General features: G+C 44.5%; 1 protein-coding gene across 1 annotated transcript in view; it reads right to left on the reverse strand.

Moving 5' to 3' along the window:
* The window catches only part of PLD1 (phospholipase D1), a 134,891-nt gene that overhangs the window by 38,449 nt on the left and 68,632 nt on the right, over window positions 1-27,810 (reverse strand). The window contains exons 8-15 of the mRNA XM_045031116.1: window positions 25,038-25,096; window positions 23,364-23,456; window positions 12,963-13,115; window positions 11,923-12,072; window positions 10,461-10,544; window positions 7,561-7,642; window positions 1,674-1,784; window positions 60-266 (exon numbers count right to left, since the gene is read on the reverse strand). Coding sequence (XP_044887051.1) covers window positions 60-266; window positions 1,674-1,784; window positions 7,561-7,642; window positions 10,461-10,544; window positions 11,923-12,072; window positions 12,963-13,115; window positions 23,364-23,456; window positions 25,038-25,096 — 939 coding nt within the window. The remainder of the gene's footprint in view (window positions 1-59; window positions 267-1,673; window positions 1,785-7,560; window positions 7,643-10,460; window positions 10,545-11,922; window positions 12,073-12,962; window positions 13,116-23,363; window positions 23,457-25,037; window positions 25,097-27,810) is intronic.

The following is a 27,810-nucleotide window of genomic DNA, read 5'->3' on the forward strand; positions in this document are numbered from 1 at the left end:
ATTGCCTAGTGTACATGGCATTAAATGTTAACAGCCACATGTACAGAATTCACTCTTACTATGAGATTCACTGTAGATGTGGATTTTGTTCCTGCAATTCGTTTCACACTGCCAACGTCGGTCAGCCTGTGTTCATCATCATCCCACCTGCCGTAGGCCAAGTCAATGCCACCAACGAATGCTACAGACTGGTCAATGACAACGAGCTTCTCATGATGGGCCCACAGGTACACTGAGGATGACACGTGATCTGGATGCCTCATCACCTAAATAAAGAAAAATAACTGAACTCAGCTGTTGTGTAGAACAGTGCTTCTCAAAGTCGGGCCGCCACTTGTTCAGGGAAAGCCCCTGGCAGTCTGGGCCAGTTTGTTTACCTGACACTTCCGCAGGTTCGACCAATCGTGGCTCCCACTGGCTGTAGGTCACTGCTCCAGGCCAATGAGGGCTGCGGGAAGGGCGGCCAGCACAGCCCTCGGCCCACGCTGCTTCCCGCAGCCCCCATTGGCCTGGGATGGCGAACCGCGGCCAGTGGGAGTCACGATTGGCCGAACCTGCAGATGCGGCAGGTAAACCAACCAGCCCAGACTGCCACGGGCTTTCCCTGAACAAGCGGCGGACCGACTTTGAGAAGCACTGATGTAGAAGACCTGAAACAATTCTAACCAAGATATTATTTAATATCTTTGCCCATAAGGCCACGGGGCTTTAATTTGACCAATAATACCTACCAATGCCAAACATAAAATGCTTTTTTTTTAGGACTTTGTCTACATTATACAGTTGTACCGTTTTAACTACACCAGTATAGTTAAAGTGGTACAACTCGCCTAGTGTGGACACATTTACAATGGTATAAAGGTGCTTTATACTGGTACAGCTATTCCCTTATAGGAAGGGGCATAACTATACTAGAATGAGTCACCTTTATGCTGATATGGCTGTGTCCACAGTAGGGCTTTTACTGCTCTAAATATTTCAGTGAAAAAGCTGGCCATTTCATTTGATAGTTGGTTTGTTAATGGCTATTTCAAACCATAGTAAATGAGAGGAGAACCAGGCTCATTTTCTTTATTTCTGAAAATGAAAGAGTGTGATAGATAATTTCAACATTTATTTATGTCAAAGCATTACTGCAAACATTGACTTGAGTGGAGTCATGCCAGGTTTTAAAACCACTGGCGATCAGAACCAGGCCCAATATATTTTGGCATACAGGGATGTTGAGGAATGTGGATATTAGTGCACATATTTTGGTAGATTTTTTTAGGGCCAGACTCTTAGCTAGCTCAGTCTGTGTGTGAGAGCAGAAAGGAAGTTTTTTCCACTTGCTCTAACTTCATTAACTTGTCATATAAAACAAAACTCTTTTGAACTAGGTGAATGTTTTGTTGATTAATGGAACCTTGTCAAGGCTAAGTGAAATATATTTATATACAATTATTCAGGTACTTGAGCTGCCACAGTCAAGTACTAGTGCCCATTATAGAGTAGAACCAGATATGGATATGTCTTCGAAAAATATTCTCCCTTGTAATGGTGACTGCAAACTGCATTTCCCATTTATTGTCATGAGTTTCCTCATCTCTCGCCCAAATTTGGGGAGCTGATATTAGACACACAGGGCAATGAACATGCATGTATTTCATAAAGGTTACATGGTATATGAATACCTTGATGTTCGGATGTAGACGCATTAGGGTCCGCTTGCTGTATTCACTGTTGATTCCTAGAGCAAGCTCCACTTCTTTGTAGAGCATTACAAAAATTCTCACTCCTTGTTGCTATTAGAAAAGAAAGTAAATACATGGCAAGCACATATTTAAATGGGTATAACAACAACAAAAGCAAGAAAACCCCAGACTTCTAGATTCAGTGGGATGGTAGGTTAAGGGGAGTGCACATGTTGTTCTTGTGGGAAAAGCTCAGGTTGAGATCATACATCCAACAGGTCAGTTCCTGGTCAGAGGCTCCCAGATTGATCCTGAAATGTGCTGAGCAAACTCAGCTCCCATTAACAAGAATGGGAGTTGACAGTGCTCAGCAGCTCACAGGAGACACCGAGCACCTTAGGGGATTGGACTCTTCCCTTGTGAGAAGTTCTGAGGGATTTTCTGTAATGATGTAGTGTAGGATTTTTCTGACACAGGCTGATCTCACCTATGCCTAACTCAGACCTCTGAACTACAATGCCAAGAAAGCCAGCTCGCCTTGCCTGAATTTGTAAGATCAAGTGAGTTAAAACATTTTAGGTTTTTTAGGATATTTTATTTGTAGGAATTGTTTGACTGAAGATATTGAGACAGAACCCTCAGCTTGATCCCTAATACAGTGGAAGACTTCAGCTTCCCTCTCCTCTCTGCACTTCATTTCAGCGCTTCCCTGAAGAGTTAGCTGTTCAATCTGGACTTCACCATGTGAAGCAGCGGAGGGCCTGGAGGTGCCATTATACAAATAGATACGAATATAGTCCCTGCTCTGAAGAGAATGCAACACAAGAAATAGCACCTTGAGACCACAGACACTGACTTTTAATGCATTTCCAAGGGACTGGACTTCAGGTTGCCAGTGTCCCTTCAAACTGTGTAGGACTCCTCAGAGCCTTCAGAAGGGCATTATTGTGCAGATGTGTTTCAGAACATGTGCTACACAAAAAATATTTCACTTTGAGTCAGCACCAATCTTACAACAGGTTCCTTTACTTTACACACTTCTAATGTGCCTTTTGGAGGCTCCGTTCTGCCACCCTGACTCACACTGAGTAGTATCTTCCTCTACATGTCTATATTCCATTGGCTTGCATACTTCTCTTAGCACAGTTTGGCCACACATATGGGGCCAGATCCTGAGCTACTGCAAAGCAGTGTAGGTCCATTGACTTCAGTAGAACTATGTCAATTTACACAAACTAAGGATCTTTCAAAAAGCCACTAACCTGCATTTCTCTAAAGCTTATATTAAGAGTTTAGACCCTCTCTATGTTATGGGCCATATTCTACCTACCAATCCAATGGCCAATGAAGTCCAGGGAAGTGCTTTGTGGACATCAGAAGATAGCTTTGCTCCTGCATAGTTACCAGCCACTTACAGGCCCAAGTGTGTCAATTATTTCTTCTACACACTACGCAAATACTTTCATGCCATTTATAGCAACAGGAACACCTATGTTGGTAAGGAAAATAAAGCTAGATTCTTTCAGTGGACATGACCAGTATATGCTCCAACTGCCATAAAACAAAAACATAAGAATGGACACACTGGGGCAAACGAATGGTCCATCTATCCCAGTATCCTGTCTTCCAACAGTGGCCAGTGTCAGATGCTTCAAAGGGAATAAACAGAACAGGGCAGTTGTCCAGTGATCCATCCCCTGTCATCCAGACCCAGCATCTGACGGTCAGAGGCTAAGTGACACCCACAGGGATGTGTCCCTTACAATCTTGGCTAATAGCCACTGATGAACCGATCCTCCATGAACTTATCTAATTCTTTTTTTAATCAAGTTAGAGTCCTGGCCTTCACAACGTCCCCTGGCAACGAGTTCCACAGATTGACTGTGCGTTGTGTGAAGAAGTACTTCCTTTTGTTTCCTTTAAACCTGCTATTAATTTCATTGGGTGATCCCTCATTCTTGTGTTATGTGAAGGGGGTAAATAACCTCCATCACTCGCTCTTCCCCACCCTTACTTACTTTCACCAGGCTGGAGCAGGGGGTTGGAGTGCAGGAGGGGGTGCAGGCTCTGGGCTGGGGCTGAGGGGTTCAGAGTATGGGAGGGGGCTCCAGGCTGAACCTGGAGCAGGGGGTTGGGCTGCAGGAGTGAGGGGTGCAAGCTCTGGGAGGGAGTTTGGGTGCAGGGGTCATATGATCACCCTGCATCTAGTTTCATAGAATCCACTAGACATTTCATGAGTTTTACTTTTTATTAGTGTCATTTGTGGTTTATAGATCCAAAACCCTTCAGGGATTGTCACAAATCAGTGTAACATTCTCAACTGTGGGGTGTGCATTTGCTGAGCCTGGGGCAGGGGGTTGGGGTGCAGAAGTGAGGGATGTAAGCTCTGGGAGGGAGCTTGGGTACAGGACAGGGTTCCGGGCTGGGGGCTGATTTAAGTGATAAGAAGATCATTTTAATATTAATAAAGTTCTTTAAAGAAAATTAAAGAAGAAAAATGTTTGTCTTTTTCCTTTCGGCTACAAAAAGAACTAGTGTGGAATGGGAGTATATAACATTATTTTAAGGTTCCCACCAAGGCTTCTGCCCCTTTCACACATGACTGTATGGTCTTCAGTTGGCCATGCCTTCCTACTGAGTCACTGGTAATATCTTCCAAAGCAGCAACTCAACACCAGTATTTTCATTAGCTGGACCAGGGCAAGCCTGCTGAAAATGCAGCCCAGCATTATAGAAAATCACACGCGGCACCTTTTCTCTGTGGCTCCATTGCTCATTCAGAGACATGAAAAAATGCTTCAGGCTGAGTACACAGACCTGTTATTGCAGGAGGAACATTTTGGAACTGACAACAAACACATCGCTCTATTTTCCAATCTCAGTAGCTAGTGAGATTTCTGAGATACTGGAGAAATTAAATCAGGTTCAATAGGTCTGGTGGTGCTGTTCCTTGTCCCTAAGGGTATGGCTACACGTGCAATTGTACAGCGCTGTGAGTTAAACCTGCCTTCATACAGCTGAGTAGGGAAAGCGCTGCAGTCTGTCCACACTGCCAGCTGCCAGCGCACTGTCGTGGCCACATTTGCAGCTGCATTGGGAGTGGTGCATCATGGGCAGCTATCCCAGCATTCAAGTGGCTGCAACGTACTTTTCAAATGGGGTGGGGTGGAGTGTGACAGGGAGCGTAGTGGGAGGGAGAGTGGGTTTTTGGAGTGCTGAGTCAGCACGCTCTCTTGTAAGTTCGCCCCCCCCGCTCACTGAAAGCAGCAGCTGTTTCTTTTTTTCTCATAGACCAGATAAGCAGCCACTCCCCGAAACGGACACCAACCCCCCTCCCCCCACGCCGCCTCTCACTCATTCAAAGCAAACAGTAGCTGTGTTTGGCTTTTTGATACGCAGCCCCCGAAACAGAGCTTTGAAAGGGCACTTCCTCCTCCGGAATTCACAACAAAACAAGAGAAGGATTAATCCTTCAGTTAAAAGGATTATGGGGAGTTTCCTGAGGTCAATCAGTGCGTAATAACGTTACTCTCCATTTACACTGGAGCAGCAGCGTCTCAGCCAATACGCAACAGCTGTTATTCCTCTAGGGGAGGTGGAGTACCAGCAGCGTTGTAGCCGCGGAGACACAGCACTGTATGCGCCTTGCCAGTGTGGACGGGGAGTGAGGTACAGCGCTCGGGGAGGCTTTATTGCACTGTAACTGGCAAGTGTAGCCAAGGCCTAAGTGCTAACACACGTTAGGAAGCACAGCCTTTCAGCATCTCAAAGCATCAGTCGTACAAAAAGGCTGCACTGGAGACAAGGAAGGGCATCAAGTCATCAGCAGTTTGAAATGCTTCAAACAAGGACAAGGGGAGAGAGAGAAAGAGATTATAATAGAAGGACAGGCCTTAAATATAGCAAAGCTATCAGAGCATAGAGGCCTGCTATGCAGCCATTTGCTTATTCTGCCTCCGTTAAAATGTGAATCAGAGTTCAGGAGTCATCTTTATAACTATATTGTCTGCAAGTTCTACATAATGTCCAGTTCAGAGGAACCTGACCCAGTTTGTACGTGTTCACATCTTACATCGTTTATACTTTTAAAAACCCCTCAATTCCCTCTAATGTACTTGGGTATAACATCCTACCACTCCCTGCCCCTCTCGGCTTACCCGCAATGGGGAGGAGCAGGCCAGGGGCTCCTGCTCCCCTGCTTACGGCTAGTGCCACAGTCTGAGCAGGGCTAAGCAGGAGAGGAAGGGCTGGCCTGACACAACTGGCCTTACTCCCCTTTTTGACCAAACAAAGGATGTGATAATACAGGGATCGGGGCAAAGGAGCAATGTAGTAGGACAGGGATAGAAAATGAGGGCAAACTACCAAAAAAGAAGCTCCCAGTGTTTCTCCAGTCACATTAACACAAGTCGTATTTAGAGGGGGAAAGTTTATCACCTTCCCGCCTTTTTTTGGCTGGGGCCTTGTCTACAGAAGTCTCCACTTCACTAGAATTCCTCACGGTTGCTCTCATTGGTGCAGTCAAAACCAGCAGTAGCAACAGCGAGAGTGCTAGTGTATGCAGGGCTTCAGACAGCTGCAGGCAATTTAACAACTCTCACTAAACCCGCTCTGAGCAGGGCCTGGGTGGAGCTGCACTGGTGCTAACAGTGTCGGGAAATGCTAAGAGCAAGTCTATTGCAGACAGGCGTTTCCTTACTAAAATAAGAAATATCCTACCCTGCACACAGTAGCTCACTGTTGTAGTGCGTGACTTTCAGTCATTAAACCGGTTAAGCTAAAACCTCTAGATGTTCACAGAAATGGACCCATTTAGCATAATTCACCATTACAAACTGATAACAAGCCCCCTCTAATTTAGACATACGTTATACACTCTACTGAATGACTCGCTAAGGAGATCTTTATCTCCTTAGAAGGTGGGTGGCACCATCAGCAATTTAATAAGAGCCAGTTTTGGAAAGAGATGCATCTATCATCATCTATGGAAATAGCATGAATGAAGGGCACTGTCTCTGCATCACCATCCCCGGCAGACTGGTCACTCCCATGGGCCAAGTGTAGCCCTGGTGTTACTCCAATAACTGCAGTGAGAAGCCTGGCCCAATGTCTCTTAATTACCCACACCAAAGAGGGAGAAGAGCTCGGGGGCAGAGCAGGAGCAGCTGTATCAATGCCCCAGGAACCTGGAGCAGCCACTGGGGGAGAGAGAAACAGCTTCTCCCCTATGGAAGAAAAGTTGTTGGGGGTATTTAGGAAGTCGCGCTGGTGCTGTGCCCTGGCATCCCCACAACTCTCCATCTGAAAGCTGAGCCAGCGGGGTGCAGCGCTGAATGTCGCTCAGCTGGTTGGCTACCAGCCCTGACCCCAGGATTGGCTCCAGGCACCAGCGAAGGAAGCAGGTGCTTGGGGCGGCCAACGGAAAGGGGCGACACATCTGGCTCTTCGGCGGCAAGTCCCTCAGTCCCTCTTGGAGGGAAGGACCTGCCGCCGAAGAATGAAGCGGTGGCGGTAGAGCTGCCGCCGAAATGCTGCCAATTGCGGCTTTTATTTATTTTTTTTGGCCGCTTGGGGTGGCAAAAACGCTGGAGCCGGCGCTCAGCACTGAGCTTCCCACTCCCTCCTCCTCTTGCATCTTTGATCTGTCGCTGCTCTCGTTGGCCCTGTCCCCCTGAAATGATGCACAAGTCTACCTGGGTGCGACTTCTACCCGCACACAGAAAGAGGGAAGGGCAGGTCATGTAGGAACAAAAAGGAGCGAAGCTGCACTTTGAGACCCTCAGTCCTGCAAGGAGCTGCATGAAGCTGCCCCGCGCCTACCTGGAGCCTTATCATGGGGTTCACAGCAATCAGGGCCTAAGGTAGCCTGTAGGCACAGCACACTTACTGCTTTCCGCTTGAGAATGCAGTCTAGTCTCCAGCGATTTCCTTCTACCACGGGTCGCTTCATAAAGATTTCTGGGCTCAACCTAAAAAAAAAAAAGAAAAAAAAAGAAAGAAACATTCTGTGCTGTGAAAACTATGTGTAAGGTCAACTAACACAGGGATTCTCAACCCTTTTCTTTATGAGGCCTCCCACCCCCAACATGCTATTAAAACTCCAGGGCCCACCTGTGGCACAACTGGTTTTCTGCATATAAAAACCAGGGCCTGTGTTAGGGGGTAGCAAGCAGAGCAATTGCCTGGGGCCCCCATGCCACAGGGGCCCCTGTGAAGTTAAACTGCCCATGCTTTGGCTTCAGCCCAGGCTGGTGGGGCTCAAGGCCTTGGGCTTCAGCCCCGTGCGGTGGAGCTTCAGCTTTCTGCCTTGAGCCCCCGCGAGTCTAATGCTGGCCCTGCTTGGCAGACCCCCTGAAACCTGCTCACGGCCCCCGGACCCGTGGTTGAGAACAACTGAACTAACTGACTTCAACAATGGCAGAGAAACTAAAAGAGTTTATTCATTAGGTGTGAAGTCTCCTCGCCCACGATTTTTTCACAGAACTGTTATTGTTTGCTTTTTAACAATGGTGCCGTATGTAACAGCTGATGTGTCCCATGTGTAGCACAGAGGCCAATGACCGATCATTGACAGGGATCAGGTTATTGCATTCAGCACCCAGTGGGACCAAAGTGAACGATGATGCATAAGGTAGACTCCATATAGAAAAGAGTAAGATCTCATGCAGAAAAAAATATACTCCTGGTAGATAACTTGGGGGTTAAAAGAAAACACTCAGGACTTCAACTCTCCTGACACCTAGATTTCAGACTTGTACAGTTTTTTCCTTGCTGCCTACCCCAGAAGATAGGGTGCCATTCTTTCACATCAGGATAGCATTCACTGATATGCAGATTGTAAGGCCAGAAGGGACCATTATATCATACAATCTGCCCTTCTCTATAACAAGACCACAGAATTTCATCCAGTTACTCCTGTATTGAGCCCAGTAACTTTGACTAAAGCATATTGCTGAAAACATGCTTCTGACAGCAACATTTCTCTTCCTAAGCTTTTGTAACATCCAGTAAGTTTCACAATCCCAAGTTATGATAACAATTGACTCTTGCCTTGTATAAGGCAGGAGACACAGGGACTGAAATGTAATTTTCCAATTGTCTGACACAGTGTGTGCTGAAGCTTCAGCAGCATATAGTTTATTTATAAGCATTTTAGGATTCAGATTCATGTCAGTGAGGGTTAATATAATGCTTTGCATTCCTATAGGACCGTTGAGAACCAAAAAGTGCTTTACAAATATGCCTGGCTCAAGCCTCAAAACACCCCTAAGAGGTAGGGAAATAATTATAGGCCCACTTTATAGATGAAGAAACAGAGGCACAGAAATGTTAAGTGACTTGTCCAAGGTCAGACAGGAAAGCTATCCAGACAGTCTAACTTTTAGTCCTGGGTGTTGATCACAAGACCATCCTTTCTCAGGTAGAAGGTGTACCAGCTGCAAGTACAAGATAAAGCCAGCCCTGACAAGGAAGCAGCTGAGGGTAGTGCACAATACAGAGCAGCCAAGCATGCGCAGCTAGGGAACATGGTATAAGAGGAGGCGGTGGTGGTGTGTGCTGAAGCTCGTGACAGATGACATCATCAGGATGGTACAGCAGAAGCTGGCAAGAAAAGTATAAACGGCCAGTATTGGAATTGCATATGCACAGCACGCACCAAGGGGGGGCAAACATGGCCCATCTGGCAGCAGCACTATCACCACCAAATCCCAACAGAGGATTTCAGTTGAACCCTTCCTGACTGCTTCCTTGCAGCCTCTTCTTTAACATGTGTGGGGATGCCATTACTGAGGTACACTGCCACACTGCTACAGCTGAGTGGACTGCCCACCCTGCCTCTTGCTACCTGCGTCACAGCCATACCCAGTGGAAGTTAAACACCTCTTCTAGGGTGTGCTCTGCAAAGTCTCTCTTTTCTAAGCTGCATCATCATTCACACAACTTTCATTAGCAAACTTTAGGATTTTGCCCTCCGTGGCTAGCAATGGCCTGCATTAGCCACAGTGCCTGACACATACACGGACTGCACCCAGAGAACTAGAGAGCCGCAGCAACATCCAGCTGTGACGCTGCACCCCATAGTCTTCATACAAATATGGCTGTAATATGACTATGGCATAACTAAGATATGTTTTACGCAAGATGGGTCATGGGAGGCATCATTGGAAAGGTTATGATTTGCTGAAAGTGATTCTCCAATTTGTATGCATGTGTCAGTTCTGTATCTGGGGTTAGGAATATTGACTATGTAACAATTACAGCTGTGTGTGTATTTGGGGAATGCCCACCAGACAGTCGGCAATCAGCCTGAATGGGCCACTACGATAGACTACAGAATGGGTCTTTGAAGATGCTGATTTCTCCTCTTCCTGACCTGCCATGCACGGCGGTGGCAGGGGCATGTCCTGCATTGCCTAAATTTGTACATTCCCCCTTGTGTTGAGAGCTCTTCTGCTTCCCTGAGACATTTCCAGGGAGTTCCCAGTGAGGCCGTGCAGCCCCGTAACACTCTCAATGCAGGTGGTGCCTCACTGTACCATGCAGCCCTTCAAGATTATCCCTCGGAAGGAGACACCCAAACTGATGATTTTAAGCTTTCACTATTGCTGCCAAGTCTCCTGAAAAGGCCTTTGAATGAAAACCCTCACTGTGAGAGGTTTGGATGTGCTGCCAAACCATCTGGCATCACTGCTAGTTTCCATAATGTAAGGCCTTTGAATAGTGCAGCATTGTAATGAACGTTCTCACAGAGACTGCTGGACAAAATCCAAACGCAGGAATACGAACCACCAATCTGTGATGAAAATTTCTTCTTTCGCTGCCTCCATGGCATTTGCTACATCTTCAAAATACCCTTTTGCATTTACATACCTGAAAAAAAGCCAAACACAATACTGGGATTTTTCTTTTAATTGCATGGAGAATTCGTAGTTGGGGGAAAAGTGTCAGTACTTTAAATGAGCAAATGAAAATATCGTTTAAATTCCTTTCTCAAAAGTAAACACGTTCAATTTCATGCACTAAGAAAACATGCAAGGAGAATTTCACATCATTGTTACTATCTTAATTAAACCAGTACAATCAAATATTGTTATGGCAACAGGCATGATCAAGTGGCCCTGTTGTATGTAGTCTTCCACATTCTTTTTTTCTTATTGGGTGAGCAAGTTTTGACTCTTGGAAAGATATGTAGCAGTGATGTTAATTTTGGATTATGCAAGGTTTTGATGTAGAGGGAGCTTCAGGGGATAGATGGAGATGTGTGAGTAGCAGGAGAGGTTGCTCTCTGCCTTGGGCTATGATTGGAGTCTTTGAGACAGAGTTATCTGGGAACCAGAGAGTGGAACTGGACTGAGACATGCAAGGAGGGGTTGCTCTGCATGCTGTTTGACCACCTCAATTCAGAACTGGTGCATGTGCATCAATAAACCAAGTTACATTTAGAATATAACCAACTCCATGTCACTGATTTCAGCCCACTGGGAAGCCCACCTGTAAGGCCTCAGATACATGATACCATTCAGCAGTGGACTGATACCACTGTCACAATGGGGCCCAGCTTTCAGGAGGGGCAACATGAGAATACAGCATCAGGGTTGGACCCTGCAAACACTTTCTACTGGATGTTGTGTTTACTTCTCTCATTTGAGATGGGGGAAGATGTGACCATGCCAGAATCGGAGCAGCTACTTTATGGAGAGGCCGTAGAGAAGGGAGTTGAAAGTGGTGCAGGATGAAATTTTCAAAAGCACCTAAGTCACTTAGGTGCTTTTGAAAATGTTACCCAAAACCAGTAGTCAAGCTAAGAAGTGAAAGTAGCAGCTTCTAAAGTAAGGAGAGTGTTCTGTTCTCCATTCATAAGCATACTGTTTATTAGCTTTACTATGAGTTACACGTTCATCAAGATACCACTTTTATTCTGAAATTAATGAACCACTAATGTGGCCAATCTCAACAAAAATAAAAAATCTAACAGCTCTGATCACTGCAAAGCAAAGTCATAACAGGGTGAAATGGTTATGCTACTAATCCTAAAATTTTTCTGCAGATCAGACAAGGAAGATGCATCTTTGATATTCCCACAGTGATTTATAGTGTCTAGTCAGCAAATTCAAACACCCATGTTCTTTAAATGTGAATGATAAATCAGTAGGGCCATGACCTTGCTCCCACTGAAGAGAATGACAGCTTTACCATTGATTTCAAAGGGAGATAGAGCATATTCCTACTACTGCAGGGACCATCTTACCACTTTGCCAAAGTATTCTCCTGTATAGCTGCATACGACCCGAATCTGTGATGTGTTAGAAAGTTTTTGCCATTTTTCTGAATGAACTCTTCTATTCCCTGTCCCCACCATCGGGCATGTCTGTAGCTGTTACACTTCAAAATCAATGACCTGGAAAATAACCAAAGAACGGAAAACAACGAGTAAGCAGCACACTTTTATTTAGCCTAGTTCTATCGAACATGTTGATATGGGAACTGAATATCAATCACATTTTTTTAATCAAAAGTGACCAACAGCTAGCTACTGAGCTGAGGTTTTAAAATATATATATATATATATCAGCATTATATTTATATATATATATATAAAATATATATATATATATATATATAAAATATATATATATATATATATAAAATATAAACAATATATATATATAAAAAATATATATATATATCTATATATATATATATATATATATATAAAAATATATATATATATATATATATAATATATATATATATATATATATAAAATATATATATATATATATATATATTTATATATATATATATAAAATATATATATATATATATATATATCAGTACCTAGAGACCACAGTTACTGACAACCTATAAAAACAATAGATAGATATTACCTGCACATTTTGCACACCATGGACCAAATGTTGCTTACACTGGTGCAACCCCATTGATTTAAATGGGATAGCATCAGTGTAACTGGGAACAGCATATGACATCATGGATGCTAAAAAATTTTAAATGACCATTTACACCCTCTGAGGAACTGTCTCATTGATCTGGATTCTTCTCTCACAAAAATAGGGTGGCTGGATTCTTCTGGCATTCCTCCCTGTTAGATGGGGTTGGAACCCTGAAGGGAGACGCTCATTGAACCGTGTTGACTCACTGTAGAAGGTGCAAGTTGATAACACATCCTGCATATAAGGGAATGGCCTCCTCTGAATTAAAGGAAGCCAATTTTTAAGTGAAAAACTGGGGGGGAAAAGTGGTCTAAATAAAATATACATTTCTCACCTGGAGAGATTGTCAATCCGTAACCCATATTCTGTTTCAGTCTCTTTCTTGCCAATCTTAATGCTGAATTCTTTATCTACCAACAGGACAAAGGAAATGGCTCCGCTGTCCATCTTCATATACATTAGGAAAGAGTCTTTCACTACTAACCACCTAAAAGGGGAGATAACATTTATCTCAAATTCACTTAAAAAACGAGAGCCATCCACTAATATAAAGTGAACAGTAGTCCCCATGAGAGAACTCCAAGCCATTCATCATCAGGATCCGAAGCAGGCAAGGAACGGTTTGTGACCTATTAGGGGCAGTTTCTTTGTAATATGGTTTACAGAGCTGGTGTCTGATTGTGCTCTCAGAGTGGAGTAAAACAGGAGTGACTCCACTGAAGTTAGTGGAGTTACACCAGTGTAAAGCTGATGAAAGGGAAAGGAGAATCAGCCTCTGGAGAGGTGATTACAGCAATGGATGGTATACAAAATCCTACATCTGGATGCTCAAATCAGCAGTTAAGTGAGAGGAAGGATGGTGCAGTGGTTAGGGTGCTACATGGGGACTTGGGCAACCTGAGTTCCATTTTCTTCTTTGCCACAGAGTCCCTGTGTGACCTTGGCCAAGTCACTTAGCCGGTCTGTGCCTCAGCTTTCCCATCTGTGAAATAGGGATAACAGCACTGGGATAAATACATTAAAAATTGTGAGGTACTTAGACACTACAGAACTGGGGACTATATAAGTATCTGTGATAGATACAAGTCCATTTTATGCACCTGTATAGTGATGTGCAGAACCAAATTCAAATTTACCATTACAGTGGGAACCAGGTTCTGTATGACCACATCCTATACAAGTCCTTGGAAATTTAGGCTTTAGTGTCTGGGAACATTCATAGGAATATACCTGTTGGCCATCAGGGGTTTCCAGCCAAGTGGCTGTGTAATGGATGAGGTGGAGCAAAGATTCTCTTCAGCCAGAAATATTATTCTGGTAGCCTGCAATACCTGTGGGCACTGTGGGAGCAACGCACTCTCGTTTGAGTTTCTCATGTGTTATTTATAAAGGCACTGAATCCTATTAAAGCTAATGGAAAGTGTACAAAGAGGACATTTTGGAAAGGTTTCATTGCCAAGTAACAGGCATCACAGTAAAAAAAACAAGATGAGAAATGACTAGCAGGTTGTGTGGGAGCACCACAGCCCTTGAGCACTCTGGAAAAAATATTTCCCTGTCAGTGTCCAATATATTTGCCCTCTCTGTATACATATATATGAATGATGTGCCTAACATCCTCCCTCCCTCCCACACAAGTGAATCACTCACATGGCCTTAGTCCAGATCTTTGTTCATACAAATTAATGTACAAGGAAAGAGAAAGTATTTTTAAACCAATTGCAAAGACATATTAATGACTGTATCTTTCATGGCATCCTGAAGTGTTATGTTGCTGGGCCCAATTCAGTTCCATTGTTCCATGTTCAAATTGTGCAGTGCTCCCAGGTTAGTTTTCTGAGCACGACGCTCTTCACAGGGCCGGCTCCAGGCACCAGCAAAACAAGCAGGTGCCTGGGGCGGCACATTTCTAGGGGCGGCATTCTGGCGCCAGCCATCATAGGCATGGGGAAAAAGTGCACCCACTGCCCCAGCTCACCTCTGCTCTGCCTCTGCCTGCTCCCCTGAGCGCGCCACCACCGCTCCACTTCTCCCCCCTCCCTCCCTCCCAGGCTTGCTGCGCGTGAGCTGTTTCACACAGCAAGTCTGGGAGGGAGGAGAAGCCGAGCGGCGGGGCGCTCGGGGAGATGGCGGTGATGGAGCGGAGGTGAGCTGGAGCAGGAAGCGGTTCCTCTACCCTCCATTACTTCCTGTGCCCCACCATCCTAGTTCACCTCCGCTCCGCCTGCTCCCCTGAACGCGCCTGAGAGGGAGGGCGGAGAAGCGGAGCGGCGGCGCACCCGGAGGAGCAGGCGGAGCGGAGGTGAGCTAGGGTGGGAGGTCACGGGGGCCCCCAGGAAGCAATGGGAGGGGGGAATGCGGCACACCCGGGGGAGGAGGTGGGGCTGGGGATTTGGGGAAGGGGTTTGGAAGGGGTGGAGTGGGGTGGGGCCGGGGCAAGGGCACGAAAAAAAGGCGGGGAGGCCAACATTTTTTTTTGCTGGGGCGGCAAAAATCCTAGAGCCGGCCCTGGCTCATCACATAGTAACAGGGCACAGTCAGGGCCAGCTTTAGGAATATGGGGGCTCTAAAGAGGTTGTTATTGGGGACTCTGTGCTTTTCTTTTCACGTCCCCCTTCCCTAAGACTAGCCATAGTAATCAACATTGTAGATAACAACAGACTCCCCACTCTCACATCAAATTTGGGGCCCCCCATAAAATCAGGGGACCCCTGCTCCCTCGCTCACAGACTCCATGGGTCTCGCATACATTTTGATAATGAAAACAGACCAGAAACACAGGCGGCTCTGCTGACTTGTAAAGCAGCCTTTACAAGAAGGAGCACTGTCTTTCTTACAAGCCAGAGTGTGCTCAATGTGCTTGTAATGAGGCACTGGCCTCACAACCAAGTTGGAAATTACAGCTGAACTCCCGGGATTCCTCAGCCACATGACATTACAACAGACCCAACGTATAATGCTTTTGCATACCTCAAACGACGCGAACAGTGAAGTAGAATGAATAAACATCCCAATGCACCATAACATGCAAAAAGAGTAACTAGGGTTATAGAGCACTGCCACTTGTAGTGAAGCCGTTCGGTAAAAACAATGATTTCATTGTAACAGGGTCGCACTACATTCAGAAAAAGATCTTTGCATCATGTTTTCATAGTGAACTGAATAGGGGCTTTGTGATGTGATTAAGGACAGTCTGGTGTTTGTCAGTGACAGAGGAAAGAGCTGGGAATCACAAAACTTTAACGCAGCACTTTTAACTACTTGGAACTAAACAAATTAGTATCAGAGGGGTAGCCGTGTTAGTCTGGATCTGTAAAAGCAGCAAAGAATCCTGTGGCACCTTATAGACTAACAGACGTTTTGCAGCATGAGCTGCAAAACGTGTATTCACCCACGAAACGTGTATTCACCCACAAAACGTGTATTCACCCACGAAAGCTCATGCTGCAAAATGTCTGTTAGTCTATAAGGTGACACAGGATTCTTTGCTGCTTAAACAACTTAGTGCATCCACCAGTGGCAAGGAGTATCAAGCATGGAAAATCTGACTCAGGACAATTTTAGTACTTAAGGAGAGGCACTGGAGAGACTGATTTAAGAATGGGGACCATGGATCGGCCATGAAATGTTTGCCAAAAAAAGAAAACCCAAATTGAGTAATTCACATTTTGAGTTTAGTTTTTATGAATCCAAACAGCAATGACTCTGAAAGATGATTATAAAACCAGAACCTTCTTACTTAGCAAGTCTGCTCCACATGTGTATATCAGTGTAGTCTAATGACAGAAATCACATGCATCCCACGACATGGGTATTCACCCACGAAAGCTCATGCTCCAATACGTCTGTTAGTCTATAAGGCGCCACAGGACTCTTTGCTGCTTTGACAGAAATAAGTATTCATCGCAGAGCCAACGTGGACAAGAGGAGGTGAACTGGATTCTATACCTTCCTGTGCATCACATCATCAAAGAACTGTGTACTAAGTTCCAATAAGTGCAAGCCCATTGAGGACAATGGAGTTGTATAGGTGGCCCTGTACAATTACAGCACAGAACCTTTATTACAGGTGATGATGAACAAGGAGGAAAGAAATCAGCTTGATTTTCAGATCCTGGTTGAATTTGTAAAGCTGGCAGTTAGGGAAATAAAACAAACAACTTAACTGTGCAGATTTGATCTGGAAATTATTAAAAAAAACATAGAACCGCACAATGCCATTTTCACAGACATATTTCAGAGCTCAACCACAAATTAATTAATTCATTAATTATTCTCTTCTAACAAAATACACCCTAGGCTTGGGTGTTTTGATAAATACGGAAAACTATATAAAAATCTAATTTCTTCAGGATGGTCCAGATCTACAAATATACTCTCTTTGTAATATTATTGTTAGTTTATTTATATACATATGTTATGGTAGTCTCTATGGTTACTAGAGGTCTTGATCAGGGCTTCCTCATGCTAGGAAGTACATATGCATATAATTAATAGAGATAATTCCCACCCCAAAGAGTGTACTTAAACTATTTCTGTACCACGGAGTAGAAAATAGACTCATTACAGAAGTAAACATGATGCATGGCTTCAAAGAGGCTGATCTCTGCATGGTATATGCATTGTCCCTGATGGATCAAGACTGCATTTATGGAAAAATGGCAAAGAATACTAAAAACCAGATAGAACTTTGGAGGAATGAGCAACATATTTGGAAGAAGACCAAAACCTCATCTATCTGTGTAACCTTTCATGAAAATTATTACCAAATACTTTGTCAATGTCACTTCACTCTATTTAAGCTAAGGAAATATTAAAAAAGGGAGTCATAACTGTTGAAGAGGATATGGAGCAAGAGGGACCTTCTTATATTTATGGTGGGAATGCCTTAAAATAATTGTATTTTGTGGGAAAATAGTAAACAGAATTTTCGAGATAGCTAATGTTAGCCTACTCACTAAACTTGCAGTGGTTCTATTAGGTTACAGTCCAAAGGAGGTTATTGAATCAGGAAAAGACTCACTGATATTACAGTTACTTCTAGCAACCATCTGTGCCGTAACTCAATTTTGGAAAAGGGTAGATGCCTCAACATTAGTAGGACAGTGATATAAAGTCTGAGAAATTCTTTCAACAAGAAAAATGACAGGCAGCCTTATATCAGGTTGAGTAGATTTTCTAATGTGTGGGCATCGCTTTTGGAATCTGAACAAAGTAAATACTCAGATAAGCATAACAAGAGGGAAATCTGTAAGATTTATTAATATTTGTATGGAAAGTTCATGTATGTTAAGAATATATATATATATCTTTAAGAACAGATTAGGCTGATGGAAGAGTATTTTAAATTCAGTTTCATACCATTTTGTTTAGTGAACTGTGGGTCTTTTCAGCTACTCATAATATATCTGGGGTACCAATGCATAAAACAAACTCTTGCCCCACTCCTTGTTCCACTGCTCAGTTGTAAAACTTGCTTCTCCTCCTCTATTTGATGTGCTGGAGGTCTCTGTGCTCCTTTGCAGTGGTTTGTACTTCTGGAGCAGGGAGGTCAGGCAGGAGCAGTGAGCAGTGAGCCACAGCACTTGAGGGAGTACAGGGACTATCATTATGCCAGGGGGAAGGGGGCTTTTAACACATGTGACAGGAGAGGACCAATGACTGAAGAATGTGCTCACAGAATCATAGAAGATTAAGGGTGGAAGGGACCTCAGGAGGTCATCTAGTCCAACCCCCTGTCAAAGTAGAACCAGCACCAACTAAATCATCCCAGCCAGGGCTTTGTTAAACCGGGCCTTAAAAACCTCTAAGAATGGAGATTTCACCACCTCCCTAGGTAACCCATTCCAGTGCTTCACCAACCTCCCAGTGAAATACTGTTTCCTAATATCCAACTAGACCTCCCCCGCTGCAACTGTCCGTAAATAATTAATACACTTGTTGCCTTTGCTGATGGCAGCCAGCGACCAGAGCCATTACTTACGGTGGGCAGAGTTCTGCCTGACAGGAACAGCCCTGAGCCGGGGAAAGTGCAGAACAGCCCTCCAGTCAACCATCCCATAGGAGGGATCTCTCCAGTGCATGGCAGGCAATAGAGACTGCCCCCTGACTTATCTGTTAGGCTGGCACTGTAGGCATCTTTCTCTGTGCCCTGCTGGATTGGGGGGGGCACCCCTCTCTGCCCCCTTTGGAGTGGGTTGTGGGTATAGGCAGGGAGAAGCAGTCAGCTCCAGCACCTGCGCGAGCACAGGGACTACAATTAGGCCAGGTTACTGTGTGAAGCGGGGCAAGTGTGAGGTGGCTTCTTGTGCCTCCTCCCCCCACTCTGCCTTATGTATCCACAAAGCAGACGGGCACAATCTGGCCCTTTGTCTTGATTTCTTAAATCAATTAAACTGGATCAAAAACCTGCCATCCAGTAATTCTCTTCAACACAACACAGCTCAGGCCTCTGTAGGACTCCTTTCAAAACGTGTGGGGGAAACACAAAGGAGGTGACATCTTTCTCCTTGGGGTTAATTGCATCAGAGAGGATTCTTTACTGTTGTGGTTCAGGTCTGATTTAATCCACTGGTGAGTGCAGCCTGGACAATGTTCCAATTAATTTGGTTCGGGTTTTTTAATCAGAAAGGTATGGTAAACTGAACCGAAACTTCCACGTGCAGTAACAACACATCACCTCGACAGTTCATCACGGGAGAGAGCAGGGGCTGACAGGACTGCCATTTCTGCTGGATGAGTGCTACACAATCTCGTTTCACATGGGGAGCTGGCATGTAATTTCTGTTGTGAATTAAACATTAGAGAAAAACCAAAGCCATCCTGTGCTAGGCAGGAGGTCAGACTAGTTGAGCTAATGGCCCCCTTCTGACCTTGAAAAAAAAAATCTATGAATACTGTGACAGGGTCAGGCCAGCTGGCTACAGGAGAGTGAGAGAAGGAAGATATATTAGCCCCAGGTTAAGTAGGTCCCCTTTCCCTGGGTAAGGTAACAGGGAAGGTTCCAGAACAATCGGGAACTTTCTGGAAACAATTAAGGCAGACAGGCTGATTAGAACACCTGCAGCCAATCAAGAAGTTGCTAAAATCAATTAAGGCCGGCTAATCAGGGCACCTGGGTTTAAAAAAGAGCTCACTTCAGTTTATGGTGCGCGTGTGAGGAGCTGGGAGCAAGAGGCGCAAGGAGCTGACAGCGAGAGGGGGTGCTGCTGGAGGACTGAGGATTACAGGCATTATCAGACACCAGGAGGAAGGTCCTGTGGTGAGGATAAAGAAGGTGTTTGGAGGAGGCCATTGGGAAGTAGCCCAGGGAGTTAAGTATCAGAGGGGTAGCCCTGTTAGTCTGGATCTGTAAAAGCAGCAAAGAGTCCTGTGGCACCTTAGTTTTCACACCTCAGCTGCTAGAAGAGGGCCTCATCCTCCCTGATTGAACTAACCTCGTTATCTCTAGCCTGCTTCTTCCTTGCATATATATACCTGCCCCTGGAAATTTCCACTACATGCATCCGACGAAGTGGGTATTCACCCACGAAAGCTCATGCTCCAAAACGTCTGTTAGTCTATAAGGTGCCACAGGACTCTTTGCTAGCCCAGGGAGTTGTAGCTGTCATGCAGCTGTTACAGGAGGCACTATAGACAGCTGCAATCCACAGGGCCCTGGGCTGGAACCTGGAGTAGAGGGCGGGCCCGGGTTCCCCCCAAACCTCCCAACTCCTGATCAGACACAGGAGGGGTTGACCCAGACTGTGGGTTCAACCAGAGGGGAAAATCTCTGAGGCGAGCAAATCCGCCAGTAAGCGCAGGACCCACCAAGGTAGAGGAGGAACTTTGTCACAATACACAGAGGTTTCCGTAGTTTTGTTGAAATCTCAAGTTATAGAAAGAATGACAGTTTTACAACCTTATGTGTAGGAAATGTGAGTGAGACTATTTACATTCAGAGTAGCAGCCGTGTTAGTCTGTATCCGCAAAAAGAACAGGAGTACTTGTGGCACCTTAAAGACTAACAAATTTATTTTAGCATGAGCTTTCGTGAGCTGCATCCGAAGAAGTGAGCTGCAGCTCACGAAAGCTCATGCTAAAATAAATTTGTTAGTCTTTAAGGTGCCACAAGTACTCCTGTTCTATTTACATTCAGTACATGGTCTAGAACAACTAATAAGTTAGAGCTTCAAATTCATAACTCTGCTAGACACCAAAAAGCATGGACTCAATAGAGACGAATTCTATGTCTCATTGCAACAATCTGAAACCCTCTTTGTAACTCTCCTTTGTCCTGTAACTGCAGAAGTGTTAATGGCCCACCTCATTCTGAATGGTTTCTTGCAACTTGTTAACTCCTTATGCTTAACAATCTGTTCTACTTTGTATTTAGCTGTGACACTCTCATTACCTCTCCCAGACCTGAAGAAAAGCTCCGGGGAGCGTGAAAGCTTGTCTCTTTCATCAACAGAAATTGGTCCAATAGAACCCTGGTTCTCAACCGGGCGTCCAGGTCCCCCTGGGGAGCCGTGAGCAGGTTTCACCGGGGCTGCCAAGCAGGCTAGCATTAGATTCACTGGGGCCCAGGATAGAAAGCCAAAGCCCTCCCACCCCCATGGGCAGGGCCGTCCTTAGGATTTATGGGGCCCTACACAGTATTATTAAACTGGTGCCCCTCTGCCCAACTGCAGCCTGGGTGTGTGTGTGCGGTGGTGGTGGGGAAACGACGAGGCATCAAAGGATACCAAGCCGCCTGGCCTGGCAGAGAGTCACAGTTCCCCGCAGAGACCCCCATACCCTCTCCCTCGCGCAGAATGCGCACTGCTGGCGCATTCGGCTCTATGAATACTGCCGCTGCCTAAGGAGACTGCAGCGTGTGCTGGGTGTGCGGGAGCCAACCCGCTCTTACCAGCTCTCATGGGCAGTGGATGAAGCTGCCGCTTGGGATGGCTAGCTCTCTAGCCCACCTGGGGCCCTGCCTATACTCCACCCCTACTCTGCCCAGGCCCCACCCCTGCTCTGCCCAGGCCCTGCCCTCTCCCTACTGTCTCCCTCCTCTCTTCCCTGCCCCTCCCTGATCACCCCCTTCCAGCCAAATCCCTGAACCCAAATGAAGCAAATGACATTTGGAAAAAACACTCTTCTGCAATTTCTTTCTAAAGAAAATGGAGCATGTTTTCCACTGCATGCCAGAAGATGAAGACTGGACATGCAGAACAAGGTATCTAATTAAAAGCACTAAACTTGGGAATAAAAAATGTCAGTCACGGGTTTTGTGATATACCCTGAAGTTTGTCAGAGATTTATTTGCAAAAACTTTGTAGTAAGGGCAAGTCAGCTGTCCTGCTGAATACAACATTGAATATTATGGAATACATGATGCAGCTCTTCTCTGTTTTACATTTTCTTAATCGGTATTTCTAAGCTGCTTTTATATTTTAAATGTACTCTTAAGCCTTCATAAAGCAATCATTCTAGATTACTACATATTTAACTCACTGAAACAAAGAAATTGATTAAAATTAATCAGTCACAGAGGTTTGGTGTGTTCATAACAATGTTCATTGCTTTTAGAAAAAGAGAACACTAATTTACTTTATGTGATCACCATAACAGTAGATATGTTTATGAAATTTCACCAACTTTAAAAAATATGTTTCCAAATATTTTGGGCATAACAAAGGATTTTATATCTTACTAAAGTACTGATTTTGCTGGAGGGTTCTCTTAAAACTAGTTCATCAAATAGTCAGAAGTAAAGAAAGGAAAGGGGTGTTGTCCCTTTAAGGGCTCTCTTCAACAGGGGGTGAAGGGAGAAAGGGATGGACAGAAAGGACAGGAAGGCTTTGAAGCAAGTTTTTTGTACTATAATAATTAAAATGTGTATTTTAGATAAGGTGGTCCTTTGAAGGATTTATTTTAAAACGATATGTCTAAAGATCAAGCATTTAAGGCTAAAGATGAATACTCAGATTGTGCATCTAAAAATCTATGCAAGGATTTTTTAGAGATGTGATTTTATCATCTTCAGCAACACACTCATGAAATATTTTTAAAGCAAATTTTAAACTAAGATCCTGTAGACTAACATGTTCTGAGTAAATATTACAGTCATGCGCAACTGTTTTTGTCAGTACATTCCGAAACTGACAGTATATAGCTGGGGGTTGGCAAATGCCTGCTAAATGGCTTCATTACTACTTGAATGGCTCTTTAACAGGTTCAGTGTTGTGCTAATAGGTCTGGAAGGTTTTTTCACCTTTAAGTTACTAGATCCTCTCCAGAGGAAGACTCAACAGGCTGCAGCAGCTAGTGGTGGGAGCCTGCAGGAAGGATCAGAACAGGGATAGGAACAGGAGGGAGGGTGGACACTAAGCCCCAGGGGTGCCCCAAATTTTCATGTGCCCTACGCAGCCACGTATGCTGCATATGCTTAAGGACGGCCCTGCGCATGGGGCTGAAGCCCAGGGCCCTGAGCCCCACCATCCAGGGCTGAAGCCAAAGCCTGAGCAATGTAGCTTCGTGGGAGCCCTTGTAGCATGGGGCCCCAGGCAACTGCCCTGCTTGCTATCCCCTAATATGCAGAAAATCAATTATTGTGGTACAGGTGGGCCATGGAGTTTTTATAGCATGTTGTGGGGGCCTCAAAAAGGAAAAGGTTGAGAACCTCTGCAAGAAAAGACATGAGGTCACACAACTTGTCTTTCTAGTAGGTAAAAAGCCACCAAAGAGACAACCCCCCCTTCTACAGTACCTTTTGGACCATCGATAGCAGACCCTTCCTTGCCCACAGCAGTTCAGACCGGGTATTCTGTGGCCTCCTGATCGTTTCATGATCATACCTTCTCTGAAACAAATGTAAAGATGACAAATAAATGGCAAATTTGATACATGCATACACAGCTTATTAATTTATCCCTAGATGAAGCTATATGGACTGGAGGAATCTGACCTGGAGGTACGTAGGCGAGGTCAAACACAGCACTGTGACACCTGTCTGACCCCTTTCACCTCATGGGGGTGGCATGGGCAGAATGGAGCAGAAGTGGCTCACCTCTCTCTCATTTTCTATTGCCAGGTCGTCTCTCTTATTCTCCTTGCGCCTCAGACATTTCATCCGCCTCCCAAGCAGTGGGTGACTTGAACCTAACTCTATCGTACATCCAGCAAATGAACTGAACCCACAGTCACAGCAGTGGTATTGTAATAAATACCCTGCCAGCAGTAAGAAGGACTAAGGGTAAAGTCTCCGCTTACAAATGAACTGAGGGCAAAGAGGCATCTAGGGTGCAAACAGGGAATGAGCAGCACCAGGGAGGGTGAGGGGGCAGAATGAAGGGCATGGAGGAGAAGGTGAATAGAAGATACATCCAACCTACCCTCCCACGTGGCAGGGAAAGCGAGAATCACTTCTGTGCACAACAGGAATGAGTTCGAGCTAAGGGCTGCAGCGCAGACTGAAACACTACAAGCTTAAGGGCTTGTCTACGGTGGCACTTTACAGCGCTACAACTTTCTCCCTCAGGGGTGTGAAAAAAACACTGCCCTGAGCGCTGCAAGTTTGAGCGCTGTAACGTGCCAGTATAGACAGTGAGTGCACCAGCGCTCAGCGCTGGTAGCTACACCCCATGTGGTGGTGGTTCTCTCCCAGCACTGTGCCGCGACTACCCAAGCCACCTTAAAGTTTTCTCGTTGCCAGTGAAGATGTGCCCTTAGTCTGAGAATGTCAATGTGGTGAAGAGCTCTTAAATCTGTGAGAGGGCCTAACACAGAAAAGCTTCCATCCTTCTTGCCCACTGTCAAATCCTTCCCTGTTTATAACACTGGATGCCTGGAATCACTGCATTTCAAACACCCATGTTCCATCCAAATAACCTGAAGAAAGTTTCACTACTGCCTGCGAGGCCGTTTACAAAAGCAACAGACACTTTTGGTGGTAATCGAAACAACATAGTTTCTATTTAATAGTGTTCAAAAGAAAGGAATTAAGTGTCAACCTCCGGCTCAAGGAAACTTTGGAAACGTTGGGAAGTTTCAAGAAAAAAAATGGACCTTTCTTGATTTCAGTGCACTCTATTTCTTGTATGATGGTGACATGAAAAAACTAACCAGTGCTGTAAGCATGTTATGACAGGGACTGAACATTGCTCTAGTTGTTTGCATTGGGCCATATTGTTATTTGACGCAACTCCAGTCAATGACAGGATGAATTTGGCCCTGTGAGTCTGGCAATGAGATGTGTTCTGCCTTTTACATTCATTATTATTTCCACAGTTGTAATGGCCTCTTGTGAATAATAATAGAAGATAAGATGTTCCCAAATTAATTGCTAGCTTGGCAGGAAAGCTACCAATTTGGACAGTCTCTCTTTATAAAATGACGCTCTTGATGAAATGTGACTCACACAAAGAAATAAAATTCAACTTACATGCCCTTTGGTCCTAGATCATGGATAAATGACAGCTGACTTACACCAATGAATTCCATCTGGAAAATAAAAAGTTCCCCATTGTTTATATTTTGGACTCCCAAAATCAGTTTGCTTGGAAAAACAACACTGACAGCGAAAATAATTCATCAGCAGGAAAAGGTGGGAACATCTTTTTTAGGGCTCAATCCCAAACCCACTGAAGTCAACAGAAATGTATGTGTTTTGGATCAGGCCTTTAATGAACATGACCAAAACAACCAAAATCAGATTTTATGGGACATTATATGTGGTTATTTAGAGGCTTGGTAAAAACCCATTGGAACCATCACCTGTAGGTCACTGATTCAAATTCAGTTCACATCAGTAATGACAAAATTTACCATTGCTTGATAAGTGTCTGGTGACCTATGTGAAGAGAGTTCGTAGACTCAGTTCAGTTTCCACTAGATGTGTGTCTGCCTCATGCCAGTTGGCTCCACCAAAAGGCCAGTGACTAAATGGACAGACAAAAACTGCTAACATAAACTAGAAGTCTGTTAAGTATCAGAGTTGTAATCTCATGTAAAATGTTTGGGTTCATCAACTGACCCCAATTCAAAAAACCTTGAAGTTATCCAGAGAGATCACAGGAGAATATACAGATAAGCCGAAGTGTAGTCCTCTTGCCATTAGCAAACTAACGACAATGAGCTCCATATCTGCATTAAAATCTAGAACTAGCCCTCTTCCAACCAACCAGGCTTTCTTGGCAGAGTAAGCCATTCCTGCCATATATGCTGCTGCTGCTTAATCGTCTCAGATCCAGTTAGAGAGTGTCTCTCACCACTGGGTTGAAAGTGAGAGCAGAATCTGACCCACGTGATACAGGGGTAAACAGATTTCAGCCACTCTCCTTTGTCTGTATCGGGTTAATTAGCCAAAGTGCACAAACACTCAGGGGGAGGAAGCAGGAGGTGGTTTTCTCAATTGATCTGGCAGCAAAGAGGCAGAAAGAAGAACTTAACTTTCTAATGAAATATGCTGCCATCCAGAGCTGAATGGGCTAAATTCAAATCTCAGATCCACATACACAGCTGCAATTGACCTCAATGAGAAATAAACGGGAGCCACATGCATCCAAGGTCAGAATGTATTCAGAAAAATACCAGTGATAACATCACGCCCCTTTTGCAATAGCTGTGCTCACCTCTTAGATCCAGAGGGAGTGGAGATGCAGAACTGGCAAAGGAGCACAACCTTATCACGGTGAAAATCCCCATGGGGCCAACACTACATAAGGGTTTCACGGTCCCCCTGGCCTGAAAAGCTCATCCCAAGCTTCAGAGCCACACTTTAGCTTTGCTCTATGCCATAAGGCAGAAAACGGTGATTTCCAAACCACAAATTAAATCAATAGCAGTGAATGGTTTGACATGACACAGATCATAACAATCCTAGGCTCCAATTCTGCCACCATTTCTCATGTGGAATAATAACTATGAAGTAGTTGCATTGATCTCAGTGGGACTACTCACAAATTGTAGGAAGTCTGACACAACATGACAGAAAGACAGATCTGGGCCCTTAGGGCTAGAATGAGCCTGTAGGCCAGGGTATAACCGTGTCATTTCAGGAAGAGTCCCAGCAAAAAACTGCAACTCAGAGACACAGTTCCATTCCTGCCCTGGTGCAGAGGCGGGGAGAGTATTTTGCTACAGCTTTTTGTAGGGCACAGCATAACTTCCCCTCCCAGCCAGGCAGCTCTGCTGTCCTCTCAGGCCTGTAGCTGCCATCTGGTCACTGAACCAACAAGTGATACGCAATTTTAGACTTGGTTTTGGTAAGCAGTGACATCATAGCAGAGCTAGTTGTAGGAAATAACCTTGGATCAGGTGATCACAAGTTGATTCAGTTTAAATTAAATGGAAGGATAATCAAAACCAGGTCATCAACTATGATTTTTTAATTATTATTATTTCAAAAAGGCAAACTTTGGGAATTAAGGGAATGAGTTAAAGAGGTCAACTGGAATGAAGAGTTCAAGGACTTAAATGTGGAGGAGGCTTGGAATTTCTTCAAATCAACTATACGAAAACTATCTGAAATTTGCACCCAAGCAAGGGGGGAAAAAACACTCATAGGGAAAGACCCCAGATTCAGCTGGATAAATGACCACCTCAAAAAGGCTATTAGGAATAAGCAGAGAGCCTACAGAGAATGGAAAAGGGGACTGATCAGTAAAGAAAGCTACACCTTGGAGGTTAGAAAATGTAGAGAGAATTGCTAAAAGTCAAGCTGAATTTAAAAAAAAAGAAAAAATAGGTTTATTACTTATATAAATAGAAAGGGAATAAGGAATGATGAGGTTAAACCCACTATGTAAAGTGGATGGGAAGGAGATTAAAGTTAACCTAGGTATGGCCCAAAAATGAAATGCATACTTTGCCTCGGTTTTTAATACAGATGATAATATGGAACATGGCATGAAGGTCGGAGGGCTGATGGAAATCGGTGTATGGAAATGGAAATTACCACATCTGCAATGGCAGAAAACCTTTTTAAAAATTTTTTTTTTTAGAAGGGATGTGTAGCAGACCTAATATACTTGGATGTCAGTAAAGCATTTGATGGGGTACCACATGGGAAATTATTAGTGAAACGGGGAAAAACTGGGATTGGTACAAGAATTGTAAGGTGGATAAGGAACTGGCTAAAGGGGAGAAGGCAACGGGTTATGTTGAAAAGTGGATTATCGAACTGGAAGGAGGTTACTAGTAGAGGTTCTCAAGGA

The sequence above is a fragment of the Mauremys mutica genome, chromosome 9, assembly GCF_020497125.1.
Source record: "Mauremys mutica isolate MM-2020 ecotype Southern chromosome 9, ASM2049712v1, whole genome shotgun sequence".
Classification (NCBI taxonomy): Eukaryota; Metazoa; Chordata; order Testudines; family Geoemydidae; genus Mauremys; species Mauremys mutica.